The sequence below is a fragment of the Ammospiza nelsoni genome, chromosome 6, assembly GCF_027579445.1.
Source record: "Ammospiza nelsoni isolate bAmmNel1 chromosome 6, bAmmNel1.pri, whole genome shotgun sequence".
Taxonomy (NCBI): Eukaryota; Metazoa; Chordata; class Aves; order Passeriformes; family Passerellidae; genus Ammospiza; species Ammospiza nelsoni.
In genome coordinates, this window is record NC_080638.1 from 7669534 (window position 1) to 7686675 (window position 17142).

At 35.8% G+C, this 17142-nt stretch overlaps 1 protein-coding gene across 1 annotated transcript in view; it reads left to right on the forward strand.

The window, feature by feature from the left end:
• Positions 1-17142, forward strand: part of LUZP2 (leucine zipper protein 2) — an 88943-nt gene that overhangs the window by 33136 nt on the left and 38665 nt on the right. The window contains exons 3-5 of the mRNA XM_059474298.1: positions 8727-8844; positions 10891-10961; positions 13896-13974. Of these exons, the coding sequence (XP_059330281.1) occupies positions 8727-8844; positions 10891-10961; positions 13896-13974 (268 nt within the window). The remainder of the gene's footprint in view (positions 1-8726; positions 8845-10890; positions 10962-13895; positions 13975-17142) is intronic.

Here is a 17142-nt window from a genome sequence, read left to right on the forward strand (position 1 = left end):
GAAATCTATTAAACTTCCATTCTAAAGTTGTGTCCTACTGTTTATCTCTTGCATTTCAGTAGAATGTTAAAAAAGCAAAAAAGCATGTTTGATACTGTGGAGGACATAGTTGTGAAAGCAATGTCATTAAGTCATTGAGAGCCATCCATCATTAAAAAAAAAAAAAAATCTTCTTGAGGAATTATCTGAATCATATTTTAGAGAGAGTCTGTTTTTCAGAGGGAGAGGGAAAGGACTTAGAAACTAGAAACAAGCTTCCTAGCATTGGGACCGGTATGTGGGAATGTGTGTGTTTAGGTATTTACAAGCTCTAACATAATCAGATTATTTTTGAGTTAAATTCTCAATGCCTCACTTTGCTTCCTAAATATTGAGATTTTAATTTTTTTTAATATTAAGATGTATCCTTTCCTGATTTGTAACAGGATGTCAGGATGTTCTGATTGACTTGGGTTGTTTACACGGTAAGTGACACCAACCAGTTTAAAGATAGCCTTGGCTCAGAGCTTGATGAGCATTCTAGGAAAGGATCACAGTTTATATTTAGCCCCAGATATAATTAGCATATCTCTGCTTCCCTAGGAGCAGGGAGTAGTGGCCGCATCATGTTGTCTTGTTGGTTTTGGGCTGTAAGGCTTCGTCTGTTAAAGGTTGTCACTGGCCAAAATGACAGAAAAAATTACTGGAATAATGTAAAAGTGCCCCTGTATCGCCTGTCTTTTGTGACTTCTGGAAGGTGTTAGGTGTGACAGCCATTTTGAAACGTGCATGAGGATGTAGACTGCTGTCCCTAGGAAAAAAATATTTAGGGATATATATGTTCTGACCACAGCATCCCAAAAAACCCACTTTCTCTCAAACCACGCCACTTGCCTTTCAAAATCACCACCAGCACCTTTTGGGTGCTCTCAGTTTATTTGCTGGGCTTGTTTCAGACCCTTTATTTTCCTTTTTTCCATCTCTATATGTCTTTGGGGCAAATGGTTTTTTAACTTGAATTCATACTTTTAAAGGACTGAAAAAGGGGAGAGAAACTAATTGTTATGTGCAGTCACATAGCTAAAATACTTCTACTTTGACTTGGTTCTGTTTTAAAGACTATGATGCGCTTTCTCAAATATTGCAGTGTTTTTTCTCCTTTTCTAAATGTGGAATAACTATTTAAAAGCCAAGTCTTTTATTCCTGTCAGCAAAATATGAATTGAGAACACTCAAGACAGGTACCAGGAGTAGTAATGGGCACCTTTATAAAAACTAATTTAATGAAAACAGAAGAAAACAACTTTGAGGGATTCTGTGATGTACCGGAAAATCGCTGCATAAACAAGAAAAATATTTAGCAGGTTGATGGGAAGTGTGTGATAGCAGTGTCAGCACTTCCAAAATACATAAAAATCCTTTGACATAAATGTGTTATTTTGTAGCCATAAATTGTTGACATAAATGTAGTTATTGGTGTGGTTGTATTTGAGTGTGTATATATACACATACATACAAAGTAATTGTGTTCCCCCAGTGCGAAAAAATGTTAGCAAGTATAGTAAAAACTGGTTCTGATGAAGAGTCTATGTGAAATATTATGAAATTATTTATTATCATGTGCATTTCTCTCTTTGAATGCTGCAGAATACCAACATTCCCATAGTGCAGAACTCCCGGACACTGGCAGAAGATGATCATGTCGAATTTAAAATGTCAGCATATTCTAAGAAAGGAAAATGAATGAAGGACAAAGGGCTTGAAACAAGATTCTTCTGTGCAAATTCAGAATGTGCAGAAGTAGAATATCCTGTTGATTTGATTAACAGAGGTCTTCAAGTGTTTAATGCCCATCCAAATGTTATATTCATGGGTGAGAATCAACGTCAGTTAATTGAAGTACTTCTGAAGATGTTTTAATTATTAAATTTGAGAACATCTCTGCTTCAGTATGTTCTTGAATCAGCTAAAGATACTTGAATTTTCAATGGCTGAGTGCTGCATGAAAATCAGTTTGCTTTTTTTTTTCTAAGCTGGATTCTCTAATAACCTATAAAATAAGTTCATGTCAAACTTAGAGCTTTTTCAGTAAAGGAATTGCTTCTGAACTTATGTTCAACCCCTGACCTCCTCTCTGTTGCAGAAATCTGGGAGCATGGTTGTGTAGGAAAAAGCTTTTGTTCATGTACATCTAACAGTGAATTCCACATCTCAACAAAGGGAATGGAAGGAGAGGATACAGTGATTTACTGATGATGAAATATTACTGGGATATCTCTGGTTCTTAATATAAAAGGTAGGGAAGGGTGTTACAAGATGAGTAATATATATTATATATAACTTTTTTTTTAAAGCAGCTTTAGCTGTCAGAGCAAACATCGACCAGTTTACATATCTTTAGGGTTACCTGTGGTGATTTGGTCAGCTTGATTACTGTATTTAGAAAAAGTATTTAGATGCTAGTCTTGTACATGGTCTAGTTCTGATTATCCAAGGCATAAGTTTAATTCTGGGGTACTATAAGGATCCAATTAGCATAATCCTAGTATTATGTTAAGTTGTTAGTGTGTTTTGGGGAGAATTTATGAGCAAAATCATCAGTAGGTGAAAGGGGAAAATATGATAATGGGAGAGGTAAATTAACAGGATTTCAGTTTGAATTCTCAAAGTTTATAGATGTCTGTTCTGTATAATTTCTGAACCTATTGAATTTAGAAACTAGCAAAAAATCTGTTGTTTTGTTCTAATGGTTCTTGTGCAGTTCCTGAGGGTTGGCACACAGGGCAAAAGGTGGTGTTGAATGTCAAAATCAATATACGTCCTGTGATGCTCCTCAAGGTTTATCTTATCATTAATAAACAGGTCAGCTCATTAATGATAAAAATGGTAGGCATTACTTCAAAGAAATGGATGAAATCTTGTGTTTTTTATGGCAACTACTTAATGTGGTACTGGCAAAGCTCTGAAAAGATTGATGAGTTAGGTTTCTTCATCTAATTCAAGTAAATTTCTTGAGCTAAGTAATTAAACCTCTGTGTACTTTATGTTGTGGGGTTCGGTGCTGGTTTCTTTTCCTTCAGTCTGTTTTTATTTTAGATTTTCTTTTCTTTCTTCTCCATGTGAATTCCTGCCATATTAATTTTAGTGTCTCATTACTGACTGTAGGGTGTTCAAGGAAAGCCTGATAGCAGGCAGCAGAATGAACAGTTTCCTATGAAAGGAGAGGGGACTCCTTAGGTATTTAAATAAATGAGAATTTCCTCTGTCTCTCTCTCTCAAATACAAGGATGAACAGTAGTAGAAATAATGGCATATTTGAAAAATATCGTGTAGCTGGAGACTTCAAAATAAATTGGAACATTTTGGGGCGGCAGTGAAACACTTTCCCTGTTAACTTTGTGTTGAACTCCTTATTCTGCAGTGACAGGAGCTGAGGGTGACTCTTGGGGACTCACTGGTCCTTATGGATCCCTTGAAACTCAGATGATTCTATGATTCTGCATTCTTTTAGTTTGCCTTTTTTAATTTGGTAACCTGATAGATGCTGATCCTCTTTTCTCTTTCAAGTTAGTACTGTGTGTATTAAGCACAGAACAGAAAATAAAGATTAGATTGGTAGATCAGTAATATTTTAAATAAATGCTTCTAGGTCAGTGTTGGGATGAAGCTGGTTTTTTGTTACAGGTTAGCGATCTAGAACAAAGTAATTGACAAACCTGCTCTCTCCTAAGTTCAGAGTTTAGGTACACCTTTTAAATCGATATGTCAGAAACTTTTGTGTTTTCCTTCGTCAGTGTAGGTGCAAAATATGATTGTCATCTTAGTGGTGCTTCTGCTTTCCTATCATGGATTTTGCTTCTTTTTTAAACTTAAAACTGTTTATAAAAATTATTTTTAGGGAATGAAATAATACAGCCTATATTTTGTCCTGTTTTCAATCCATGGTTTTTTAACTGAAAAAAAAGAGAGAGAATTTGATTTACATTTCCTACGTTTTCCACACCATAATTGCTTGAACGTAAAACAAGCTTATAGATTCATATTTTGCATGGTATCATATTTGCCTCCTTCATTGTGTTTGATAGTTCTCTGAAGGTGTCCTTCACTGCCACGGAAATCATGATGTACTCTGTTTTCAAGCTAACAGCCATATATAACAGAAAATTCAGTTCCTTGAGGTGTAAATTGCTCATACAATTCATATTCGATGTCAATTCATGGTTGTCCGGTGTACCTGGAATGCTAACTATAACAGTAATAAAAATAGTCTGTACCTCTGGAACCTACAGGGTGAGAACAGGCGAGTTTATGTACAAATTATTTGACAACCAGGATCTTAATCATTATTTAACAGATTAAAAAAAATTAGCCTTTGCACCTTTTAGTTTAAAATTAACAATAAATTCTTAGCTCCTGAATAGAGTGCATTTTTATTTTCTGAAGGACAGTTAATTTTTTAATGTATTCCTTGATAGTGTGATGTGCCTAATTGGGCAGGCTGTAGGCAGCGCATATGAATTTTGTGAACTGAGAGCCACAAAAAGAAACTGCAGAAAACCTGCTTAACACAACACTAGATCATCTGTTAGTCTTTAAAAATATCTTTTTAACTGGCAACAGTATTGTGCTCGGGATCATAAAAATAAAATGGACAATACTTGCTAAAAGAGAGCCAGACATGGGGTTTTTTTATTTCTTAAATAAGGCTTCATTTTCCTGTTTCTTCCATGATGTCCTTGCAATTCTGCTCCACTGGTAGATAAAAGAGGGGTTGCAAAAAGCCCTCCAGGCTGTGGAGTTCTGCTCCCTGTACCTGTCATCCTCACAAATATTTTAAATATGATGCTGTTCCAACTGTTTTCCGGTTTTCAACTTTCAGAGAAAGCATTTGGAAAAAAGAGGCTGAGGAACACTGTGGGTGGACTTAATTGGCACAAGCTGCTTCTGGATTTGGATTGCAATGGAAATCCTGCAAGTTAAATTTTATAGGAAAAAATATTGTAATCTTAACAAGAGATTATAGCACCAGGGGTAGGTTCTGTCTTGCTTTTAATACCTAAATACTACAGAGTAAAGAAAGCTTCCTCCTTGAGTTTGTCACTGGACAAAAATAATGTCTGTGAAGGATGTTCTGTTCTAAGATTCATCTTTGAAGCCATCAGATCCAGAATTTTCTCCTTCTCCACTCAATTTTGTCTGTTAATGTAAATATTTTTAATGCTGTTCTAATTAAAAATCTACACTACATAAACAGATAGCTTTGCCAAAGACTTTTTAAAGTGCAAATCGTAAATGGGATTTACAGGGCCAAGCTTAAATACATAGATGAGAATAGTGCATTTATCAGGAGGAGTTCCAGTTCATTAGATGAGTAGATTGTTCTTTGCTGGAAGCAATTAAAAATGTAGCTCCACACCTCCCTCTGCTAAAACAAACAAAAAAATGCAAACACAAACCAGCAGTGTTTCCTTTTCTTGCCTTTTTTCCCCCCTCTGAATCATGTGTGCTGAAATGTCTTAACTTCACGAAGTGTTTCAGATTGTGCAGTAGAAAATGAACCATGAATGATGTTCTGAACATCAGTTTTTGAACACCCAGGGTTCCCTGATGATAATTGCTTTAGTTTTGGGCTACATTAAAAGCAGGAGCATTAAAACACTTTAACTATATGAAACTAATACTGGACTTCAAAAAACAGATTCCAGTGTGACTGATAATGGATGATAATTGACTATATCTTTGGAAACCAGGAGTAGGGAACTATTCAAAGATCTCTCAAGGAAATAAAAGATTTCTGAATACAGCACTAAAGCAAAGGCTGCATGCACATAAAGTTTATATACAAATCAACCACTTACAGCTGTCCTGTTGAAAATAAAACTCTCTCCCACACTCCTCCTCTGACTCTCTTAATAATTAATTTACCTTATACCATTAAATGTGAACCTGTTTTCCCCTTAGAGTGTTTTCTCCTGCTCCTTATCTCAACTCATGGGCTCTTTATTGGTTTTTGTTTTCCTCTTACCTCTGCCCAGCTCTAGCAGCAGAGAGCCAGTGAATGACTTTTGTGGGTGCCTGGCATTTGGCCAGTGTCCAACCACAGCAGTTATCTATCTGAGTATAGATGCTACAAGGCAAAACACATCACTGAAAAAGAGTGGCGTTGTCCTTGGTGAGTGATCTCACACTGCAGCTGCCCCTGAGAAAAGCATTCTAAAGCTCAGGTGGGAGCTAAATCAATAAACCCTTAAAATTGCTGTTGAGTTATACAGGTTAAACTTGTTCTCTAACTTTCTTGGAATGTGTGGCAGTGAACAGGAGTGTGTATTTTACAGCCTCCTGCAAGCTTCATAAGAGATCTGTCCGTCAATCCTGGGGCTTGGTATGTGATACCCTGCAACACAGCATCAGCAAAAAAAGCTCAGTTGTCCAAAGTTTTTTTGTTTAAATTAACATTTTTATCTCCCTCAAGACTAAGCCATTATCAGAGGGAAGTTAAATATAGGTTCAAAATAAATGATGTAAGCTATTTAAATAAGTTGCTTACATTAAATATATTTAAATGCAGTTTGACCATTACCTTTCTTCCTGGTGTAGGAAAATCTCTACATTTACTGCACAGGAGCACAGCTTTAGCAGAGATGAGAATATATGCAAACTAGCTGCTGTAAATATTTCCAGAATCTTTGTTTTTATTTTGGGGAATTAGGAGGATTTTTAAGTTATACCTAGAGTTGCTCAAATTTCAGTTCAATTCCTGAACATCTTTTGAATTGAATTTTTTCTTTTAAATTATATATTAATTTCATGTATGAAAATTAATCATAAGTTTAGAATTATGGAATCTGATATCTGGGGCATTTAGAAAAGTTTAAATTCTACAGTAACACTTGCAGACTGGTGTTGGACAACTTAAATGCTGATAATGTGGGAAATTTCTTCAGAGTGAATTTAGAGTACTTCGGCATTGTTACAGTAATGTCACATTTCATCCTTTTCAGTTTTCATTTGGTTATTTTGGAGATCACTTAAGTGAAGATCACAAAAGCCAATGCAAAGTGTAGAAAAATGTGTGACAGTCATGCTAAGAAAAAGTGTACATGTAGACAATTTAATGAAGTTATGGATGGTTCAGTATTAGTCTAGTAAAAATGTGATGAATACAGAGTGAAGGAAGAGATTTTTCTGGAGAAATAATATCTTGAACCATGACCTTTACATATATTGTAAATTTCAGCCATGTTCATGTACCATTCCTTCAAAGAAACTTCATCTCGCTGTCTTGCTGAAGAATTTAGTTATGTAGCATTTTCTTTCATTGAACTAGCAATGGAAATGTCATTCCAAGGAGATGTGGAAGGAGAAGACAAAAAACCCAAATAAATACATGGACACAGCTGTTCTGTAAGTTACATATTCTCTGAGCAGGTTTAATTCACATAGTTCTTAGTGCTGCTCAAGAAGCATTTATGTCACTGGGAACCTGATAAAAATAAGAACTGAGGAGTGAAGTTCCATTTAGCTCCATCCAGAAAACATAGCAGATGTGGCTGCCAATGGAGCCATCTGCTGCAGGAAGAGTTAATGTCTGAAAAAGGGAAGTCTGGAGGAAGTGAGCTGGGCATTTGTTGTCAGTATTTGCTTTTTATATCTGCTTGTTAGCTTAGCTGCATTTCAGCAGTTCAGAAGGATTTTCTCAACAGCAAACACAAATTTGACTGAAATGTGATAAGCTTAGCACTTCATTTGCATTTGCTGTGTTATAAATTTAGCTGTTTCTTCCCTCCCAATGTAATTTGCATCCTGATATAGTCAGAAAATAGATGTTTTTAAATTTATTTGAAATATTATAGTGGGAAGAGGCAGAAACATTAATATTTGCACTTGGTAATGCTTTCCGTTATATATTACTTGGGGATCTTTGAAAAATAACTCCTCTATCTGTAGTTCCCATAAGGTCTCAGAAAAGGGTGAACTTGTGAAGGCAGTGATGTTTATTTATTATTCCAAGTCATTTAATGATGAAGTAGCTATGGAATCAGCGTCCAAATGCAGGTATGGCATACAACTGTTGTTTTTCTTTTAGTTTGTCCTTTGTCCATGTCACAAGAACGTCATGACCTTGTCTTGATCAAGAGTTGAGTGACTGGGTGTAGTGAGCCCTGGCAAACATCATGATTTAAACAAGGAACCAAATGTGATAAGCACTGGTATGGCCTGCAGATCAGTAAAAATTGCAGCTGCTGAACTCAGATACTGAAATGATAGGTGAAAACCAAACAACAAACAAAAAATAGCTTTTTTAACTGCTTTGGTTTTCTTAGGTTAGAAACATGGCACACTGTTCTTATCAATACATTAATCACACCTATTTTGCTAATGCTTGCTTTTATTATTACACATTTTATTGCTATATCAGCTATACTCCATCTGATATTGTGTAATAATTATGTTCCTATTCTTTTATTACACTTTTCTGTGGTTTGTGGCAGCTCTTCTATTATTCATAAAAATGGCAGCTAGTAAATGTTCTTGCTCACTCAGAATGAGGACATCATTTCAATGCATAAAACCTCTATTCATCTGTATTAGGAAAAAATAAGTTCTACAGGTGAGCAAGGGGACATAGTCCCCTTGAAATCTTTACAGGGTTTTGGTATAAATTAAATTTGGATGAGGAAAGATATGTTTAAAGTTGCATTGAGAAATGTTTTGAAATCTTCTCATGCTTTTATTCTTTGTGTTAGACAGGGCTATGAAGAACTGGAAAGACAGCTGAAAGAAGTCTTTAAGGAGAGGAGCAACATACTTCATCAACTGTTAAAGACTTCTAAAGAACTTCAGGGAATTAAAGTAAACCTCCAGGTTAGACTCTGTCTCAGTTCCTAGAAGATTACTTATTTACCTCATCCTTTTTTTTATTGGTGTGCTTCTTTTTAAAAAATATTAAATATGTGTATAATTATAATTGTTTGTTTTGCTGATCTTTCACTTAGCATAAACCTGATGGCTTCATGGAAAATTTCATACTAATGTTTTGGGGCCTTTGTCAACTCAATAAAAATAATGAAAATATGAAAATAGAACATAGGAAAAGGAAGGGAATGACAAGAAATATGCAGTACTAATGGAGCTGACACACATTCGAAGCACAGACAGACAACCCTTCAACTAATTGAAGTTTAAAAGAAGGGTATTTTATTGCAGTGGACAGATGTGGAATAATTTCCAAATACATGTGCAAGGAGTTCCAGACTCCTGCCCTCTATTTATACAGAAGAGGTTTTACCTATCCAAGTGCTTTCTAAGGAGGCCTAACACATAGTCATTACCTGCCCACTTCGTATTGGAATCAGCTGAAAATCCATCGTGGCTGCTCAGTGGTGCTCCCTTAACTGGGTTTTTGAAGCAGGGGAGTGGGGATATATGGGAGGAAGAAAGCCATCTTCCTCATGGTGAGCTCTTCACCCTTGGCCAGTTAGCAGGACCTTTTGCTGGTCATGGTCCAAGCCTCTCTGAACTGTTGGATTATTCTTGAGGCAAGGTATTTCTATGGTCTCTGCTTCTTCACAGTTGCTTCATCTATCCTTGTCACCTCTAGCTCCTCTTTCTCAACATATTTGTTACTCTTTAACTAAGCTATGTGATCTTTGCCAGCTAACTTAGTTTCTTAATTAATTTTAATATCTTAACTAAAATATGTAATCTTCTGCTATCCCAATTATATTTCCAGCTGGCCTCTTGACACACATTTGTACTGGCAGCTGCTGCAAACGATGGCCTTTGCTGTTGCAGGTTGGATCTTTGCTGCTGAATTCTATGCACTCAACTTAATTTAGCTGCTCAGTTTACCTTTGTGACATGCCATCTCCAAAGTCTGGTTGGGCTTGCTGTAGGGCATTGCTTTACAAGTTCAGCTGACAAACTGTGCTAGATGAGCCTGTGGGGAGAGCTGAGGCTTTTCTCCATTTTTTACTTCTGGATGCCGTGGTTAGGCTGAAAGGGCAGTAAAATAATGCTGAACTCACATCAGCTCCTCAGAGGAAAAACTAGATTGAAAATGCTTCCCTGGATTGGAGGTCCAGATACTCAGCTGAGGGAGCACCTGTCTTTTCCCAATAGAGTCTGTTGGCCTGGTGAAAACACTTAGACTATTATCAGTTGAAATGGGTCTCTGTATTTCATGCCATTTTAAAGGGAATTATTTTTCTGACAATACATCTGTCTTCATTGATGTAAGCTAGCTGGGAAAAATAAAAGGAGAAGAAGCACTCTGTCTGTTCACAGGAGAATACTAGTGGTGTCTGTGCACCACTGCTGTGCTGTATCATTGTATTATGTTATATTTTCTTATGTTCCAGACTTCTCTGGTTTTGATTATTCAACCCTTTGATCTTTGGGATTTTTGGTTTGAGTTTAATTTGGGGGTTTTTTTTGAGTGCTTTATCACCATTATTGTAGGCTTTTTTCCTACTTTTTAGAGAAATATGCTCTCCTTGTAGGAAATTTATTTTAGAATATAGCACAGTTGAAGGTAGTATTCAGCAAAATTACACTGTGAAATATTTTAGACTCAACACTACAGAGATCTTGAAATGGGCAAAAAGCTGTGGTATTATCTTCTGTATATACACACTTACTTGGTCATAAAATTCTAATGCTTTTGGTCTGTTTCTAAATCTGCTTATTGTATTTATCTCTCATTTAGTATTTGAAAAATACACAGCTGTGTACAGTTAACTGTGTTTGAGCTACAGTAAAGAAAAATCAGAGTATTCTTTCAATTTTCTTAAGTGGGGTAATGTCTGCAATTCACCAGCACTATTTTATGAATGAGTGCTAAATATTTTCACAGATTGTTAATAAAAAGGATCTCTTTAATACAGTTTTGGGTTTTTTTGTTGCTATCAGTCTTTAAAAAATGATGAAGCATCAACCAAAAGTGATGTACAGAAACTTCTGGAACTGGGCCAAAACCAAAGGTAAGACCCTCCCTCCCTTCCTTCTCTTTCCATTTCCTGACTAAAAGCTGTCAGACTAGTAAATTCCATCTTTCCTTGTACTAGATTGATAAACACTGCTGTATTCCAGAGTTGGCTAATTGTAACAGTACAGTAAGGGCAGGAAATACTCTTTTTGAAACAAATGAGGGATTTGCTGATATTGGACATATAGTAGGAAAATGTATGGTGAAATATCTGTGAAGAAAGGCATTTTGAATTTTAAAGGAAGACTTAGTCATGAAGTAGTCCTTAAAAAATAAATTCAGGCTTTTTAGAAAATTAAATAACTAAAGTGTCGAAATCCCTAAGTTTGACGATGATGACATTTATTCAAACATCTTAATTGAATGTTTGTGTGTAGACACTCAAAATCACTAGTCCATGGGCAAACAGGAGTACTTCCACTGGATATTTGTGATGAATGGAGTTAGAAAGAGAAAGAAGTATTAATGATTTCAAATTCATTGAGCACCTGAATAATTAGTTCCCATCAGGGGGAATGCAAGTTCCCAGCCTAGTCCTTAGTCTCAGTTTCCCCAGTGCTTCATTGCAACTAAGTCTCATCATTCTGTGTCTCTTAGTTCTTGAAATTCAGCCCAGCAAAGAGCAACATCAATGCAATTTCAGTAACTAGAAAACATAACTAATAGAGTGACCACTTTTGCTGGAAAAACAGTATATAATGAGTGCATCTATACTTCATATTTCTCCCTAGGAAAAATGTTTAGTAAGAAAAATTATTAAGTTCATACTTCCTTTATTGTTAAAAATGCAATAATTAAATTCCATGGCTGTCTTACCTCTACATTCACTGTAGAAGTACCCATGGAAGTACATATGGAATTGCATTGCTACAAAGAAACCTTGTGAGAAAATTACCTTCATCTCTTAAATACCCAATATATAAGCTCTGCAATACAGTACCAGTAGAATTTCTTAATTTTGCTGTGATACATAGCAATCTTTCAGGCGTTCCAGACAAATATATTAAATCATAAAGGAAAGACTTTAGCTACTGTCCTAGTTAAATACTGATGTGGTTTTGATGTGACTGAAGGTGTACATCTCAGCACAGAAAAAATCCTTCATCATGCATGAATGCAGTTTTGTGGTAGTTTGATTGTTGTGCAGCTTTCTTTTATGAAATTGAGACATGAATTGATTAAAAGTATTAATGGACTGTTTAGTAAATAGATCTTAGTTGCAGGTGGGAAAATTGAGTCTGCTAAAAGAAAATTTTATTACATATTTCAAATATTCTTTCTAATCTCCTCTGTAAATCACCACTTGCAGTCTCTCAAGTTCCACCCAAAAATACATGTTGACTTTTGCTTCTGAGGCATCCAGACACTGAGTGTTCTGCACAAGAGCAGTTCCCAGAAATAAATGTGGATCAGTGCAATCTACTGCTGAGCAGCCCACTCCATCATTCAGGAAATGAAATGTTTTTACAGTATACTACAAGGAAATGCTTTGGGGCTACTACTGTTGCCAGCAGTTTACAGATTTACTAGATTTAATTTCCAGAGAGGTGTAAAAGTTCAACGTATGAAAGAGGTATTAAAAATGTGCCAGGGAATCTTCCTCATAGAATTTCACTAGAGAAAATTCACAGTTTATTTGCCAGGCTCCTCAGGCTTCCTTTTATCTGCAGTAAATGAAGAAAAGAGATAAGAATTATGCTTAAATGTGTTTCATTAAAGCCAAAATTCAAAATATATCCCAGTATTAATGTTATGATCTTTCTTTGAACGAACATGAGCTGCAAACTTGGTATGAGTGTGAATTTGATTATATTCTACAATGCTGGATGATGCAGTAAAGTTTAGAGTACTAGAATTTCAGCTTTTGTAAGTAAATGTTCTGCTGACTTCAAAATATTTTTTTTAAAATTCATTTTGTGCAAATTCTTCAATAATTCCCAAGTTGCAAGTAAAACTTGATCACTGACTATGATGCCCCCAGTTTTATTCTATCTGTGTATCACCGACACTGTGAAATGATGGCATGTGTTAGTGCTGATGGTATATTGTTTTCATGCTGCTCAATCACTTTTTCAGCTAAATCTGTTCTGTACTAGTGTTGCCAAAATTGCTGAAAGTAGTAGGGGTTATCAGCTAAAAAAAGAGATGATCCAGCAGGTAGCAAGTTCTTTTAAAATTATGCGGTTCCCATTCAGTTTAGTTTTCACAGGGCTAAAATATTACACGTTACTGTCTGGAAATCCAGTTTTGGCCTGATCTTCATTGAGAGTTCATCCGTGCAAGCAGCAATCCTCCAAAAGCTCTACAGCTGTCACGAAATATGTCATTTTACCTCTTTGCTCCATCTCCAAAGTGTGCCACATGCTGTGGGTAGAAAACTCACACAGTTTGGAGAAGTCTCTGACTGAATCAGTAATGCAAAGGGTTTCCACTTGATTCAAATAAAGCGATTATCTTGTTCTTTCTTTTTATGCCAGAATCTTCTACAGGAGTTTTTGTTGTTTGTCCCTAGGAAGTGCCATATGAGGTTGAATTTTATCAGAGCATGATTTATTTGTTTATTTTAAAGCAGGTATAAACTAGTTCTTATTAATAATAGTATGTCTGGATGTCAGGGGATTTTCACTTGTCTGCTTTCCTCACTTTTTTGGTGCCAGTCATTTTGATTAGAAATTATGCACTGGCAGATGTTTTGCCCAGCAGGCCATTCAGCAGATATAAAGAGTGGCTACTTTGCATCATAGATAATTTTTATGTTTTGCACTGGCACAATACTTCATGGAATCCTTAAGATTTAATTTGTGAGACTCCTAGACAAGTACATCTGTTTGCTACTCTGAGTAATTAAAGGTCCATTTTTGAAGCTGAATAAGTGTTTCCTAATGGTCACTTGTGTTGAAGTTTGTGTTCTGTGTTTTCAATAACCTAGGGAAATGAAATCTCTCCAAGAAGCTTTTCAAAAGCAGCTTAATGAGGCAGCTGAGAAAGCAGAGAAGCAGCAGGCTACCGTGAGTGGTTCTCTTTCTTTCCTTTTTTTTTTGGTTTTCTTTCCTGTTTTATCTTAATCTTGCCTTGAGAATTTATTAGCTCAAAAAACTTTGTAAAAAAAAGAATGGATTTCACATACGTGTTAGTACTCTGCAAGCTTCAGAAAAAAGGACCTGGGAAAAGTTCTAATGTTCTGAAATATTAGGATTTCTGTCTTCCCTTATTTCTGTGGAATTAGGGATGTTTATACACTTTTGGAGACTTTAGACAGGAAATTTAGGCCTAAGTCCACTCCCTGGTGAGATGACCTTTATGGACCCTCATGTCTCATCTATACTAATATAGACTGTCATACATCTATTGACTTTTTAGGACTTACGATGGATTTTCAGCAACAAAATGGATAGTAGAGTGTCTAATTTTGACCATAGTAGAACTAATTATCAGTCTGGAAGGTATTATTAAGTCCCATTAAGATTTCATGCTTTATTGAAGTTCTGTTTCTGGACAAACTGCACAATTGTTTTGACTTTCATGTAGCAGTGTAATGTTTTGGAGCATAAATAGACACATTTTGCTATTGTAGGGGGAAAAAAAAGTAGAATCATGTTTACTAAGATGAAAGAAGGAAATTTTTCATATGTTGGTTATTAATATTCCTGTAACATGGACACAACTGAACATAAGTTGACTAGATAATCTCCAGAGGTTCCTTCAAACCTTAAGTGTTTTATGATTTGAACTCTGGATTTGAAAACAACCTGCTTGAAGTGTTTATAGATCTATTTTCTATTTCAAATTGGATAACTACTGATTTATTTACTAAGATTTTGCTGTGTTCCAGGGTCACAAAGCAAGGGTTTGTCCAAGACAGAGGGTTAAATGTAATTGTTAAATTCAACAAATATTTACAGCGCCTTATTGCGTATGATTATGATTTGTATGTGGCTTTGTTCCCTTGGTGAGCAAAATGTGTGAGTTTATGTTTTCCTACCTTCTAAGTAGAAAGAGCTTTGATTGTAGACCAAACTGTTCCTATTGTAGGGATTTTTCAGAAAATTCCATGGTGCCACCCTTTATTTACTTCTTGTACTGTCACTGCAGTTCTTGATGAAGGGTCTCTCATTGGCTTCCCTGTAGGGAAGGTTGCTGTGAGATTTCCATTCAACCTTCTTTTCTGCAGGCTGAGCAGCTACAGCTCTTTCAGCCTGTCTTCACAGGGGATGTGCTCCAGCCCTCTCCTCAGCTGTGTTGCTCTCCTCTGAGCTTGCTCTGACAGTTCCATGCAGTTCTTACCTGGGGACATCACAACTGTACACAGTACCCCAGGAGGGGTTTCACAAGGGCAGACTGGGGGGCAGAATCACCTCCTTCAATATAGTTCTGAAATAAGGAAAAAAAAGAGTATCTGGTCATCTCTGATAAGTTAAAAAAATGGATATGCGAGCATAATGACACTGATATCTGTTTCTGATGAATCACTCATGCAGCACTAGTGAAAAGCCTTGCCACACATTGCACAAGAAGACATGAATGTAAAATCTAATGTATAGCAATTTCAGAACATATCAGTTGAAAGGTGACATTTTTTCAGGTGCATTGATTGTGTTCCTATTGACTTTTATCAGCACAATGAATTCTAGTCCTACAAATGGAAGGTGGAAAACATTTTGTTATTTGTTATCTAATCTCTTGATTAGATTTTGATACTCAAGACTAATTCAGGTGTGGATTACATAAACCTCAGATATAGTGAATGGATTTGCTGGTGTTTGTTATATAGTGTTTTGTTGTTTTTCTTTATTTATTTGAGCAACAATGCCTTGTGTACATTCAGTCCCACTCTAGCACTTCGAAGAGCACAAGATTTGTTCTGCACAAAACAGTATCTGCCATTAACTGTGAGCAAAATATCACCTGGTGTAGAAACCAGGAAAAGCTCCTCTGAGTGTATAACAGAATCTGGCTTGGAGTCATGGCTTAAAGAATCTGAATTCTCGAGCTGCATTGCAATACTTGACACTAACAGCATATTAAACTTGTTAATAATTCTAAGGAAATCAGAACTGTGTCCTTGGTTTGTGATTTACTTCTCTGTGCCTCAGAGTAAAATGTACACAGTGAAGCTCAGCAGTACAGTGAGACTGAATGAATATTCAAAAAGTACCTCAGGATCCTCAGATGAAAATTGCAATAGAAATGGAGACAGATATTATTCCTGACACACAAGGTTATTTTATACCTGGTTTCTCTGAAAACAATGTGAAATCTGTGAAAGAAGGTTCAAGTACTTTAATGCAAGACTAGTGAGAGAATAGGAGCTTGAATTTAATTTTAATTTAATTGTGAAACTTGTTTCTAGTCCAATTTAAGCACAATTTATATTACAGGACTTGGTGAAATAAATCTTGATTTTCATCAGAGTTAGTGAAAGTAGAGTTACATTTTGCAAAGACTGATAAAGCACTGGTGGGAGAGGGAAAGGTGGAAATACATTTTTCTGCATTTGTGCAGGAGGCATAATACAATGCTTGCTGTATGTATGGCTGTGTAAATTTAACACCTAACACCTGCCTGAAGGTGTTCTTTGTTATGTCAGTGTAAAAGTGTAAGTAAGAATTCACAAGAATTAAGTCAAATTGAATGAAAAATAACTGGGAAATTACTCAAGGACTTTGACCAAAGCAGAAGAAAAAAGGAGTCACAACAGCTCTACATTAGACTTTACATTCATATCTTCTTGTGCAATGTGTGGCAAGGCTTCTCTACAGATCATCTCACTCTATGACTGTAAATTACTTTTATATCTAAAAACATTTCAGAAGGACCATACTGGGTTCAGTTATACAATATGCATATAAAATATGTATGACATCATTCCAAATAACTGATGTCCTCTTTAACAATCATTAAAGGTCGAAAAAGTTTTTTGTTCTGTATTTAGCATCAAATGCCTAAGCAATTTGTATTAAGTTTTCATGCAGTGAAAAAAGTATTTGTAATGTCAAGCTATTATCTCTAAATGTGAAGTGGAGCCACTTGTTCCAGAAACAGTTGGAGATCATGGACTGATTTTCACTTTTGTTAATAAAAAGGCACAGAGCAAGTGGCACGTGTAACTTGAGTCTGGTTTTGTTTGTTTGGGGTTTTTCAATGAATTTGAATAAATAAAGTATTGATTCTGTATG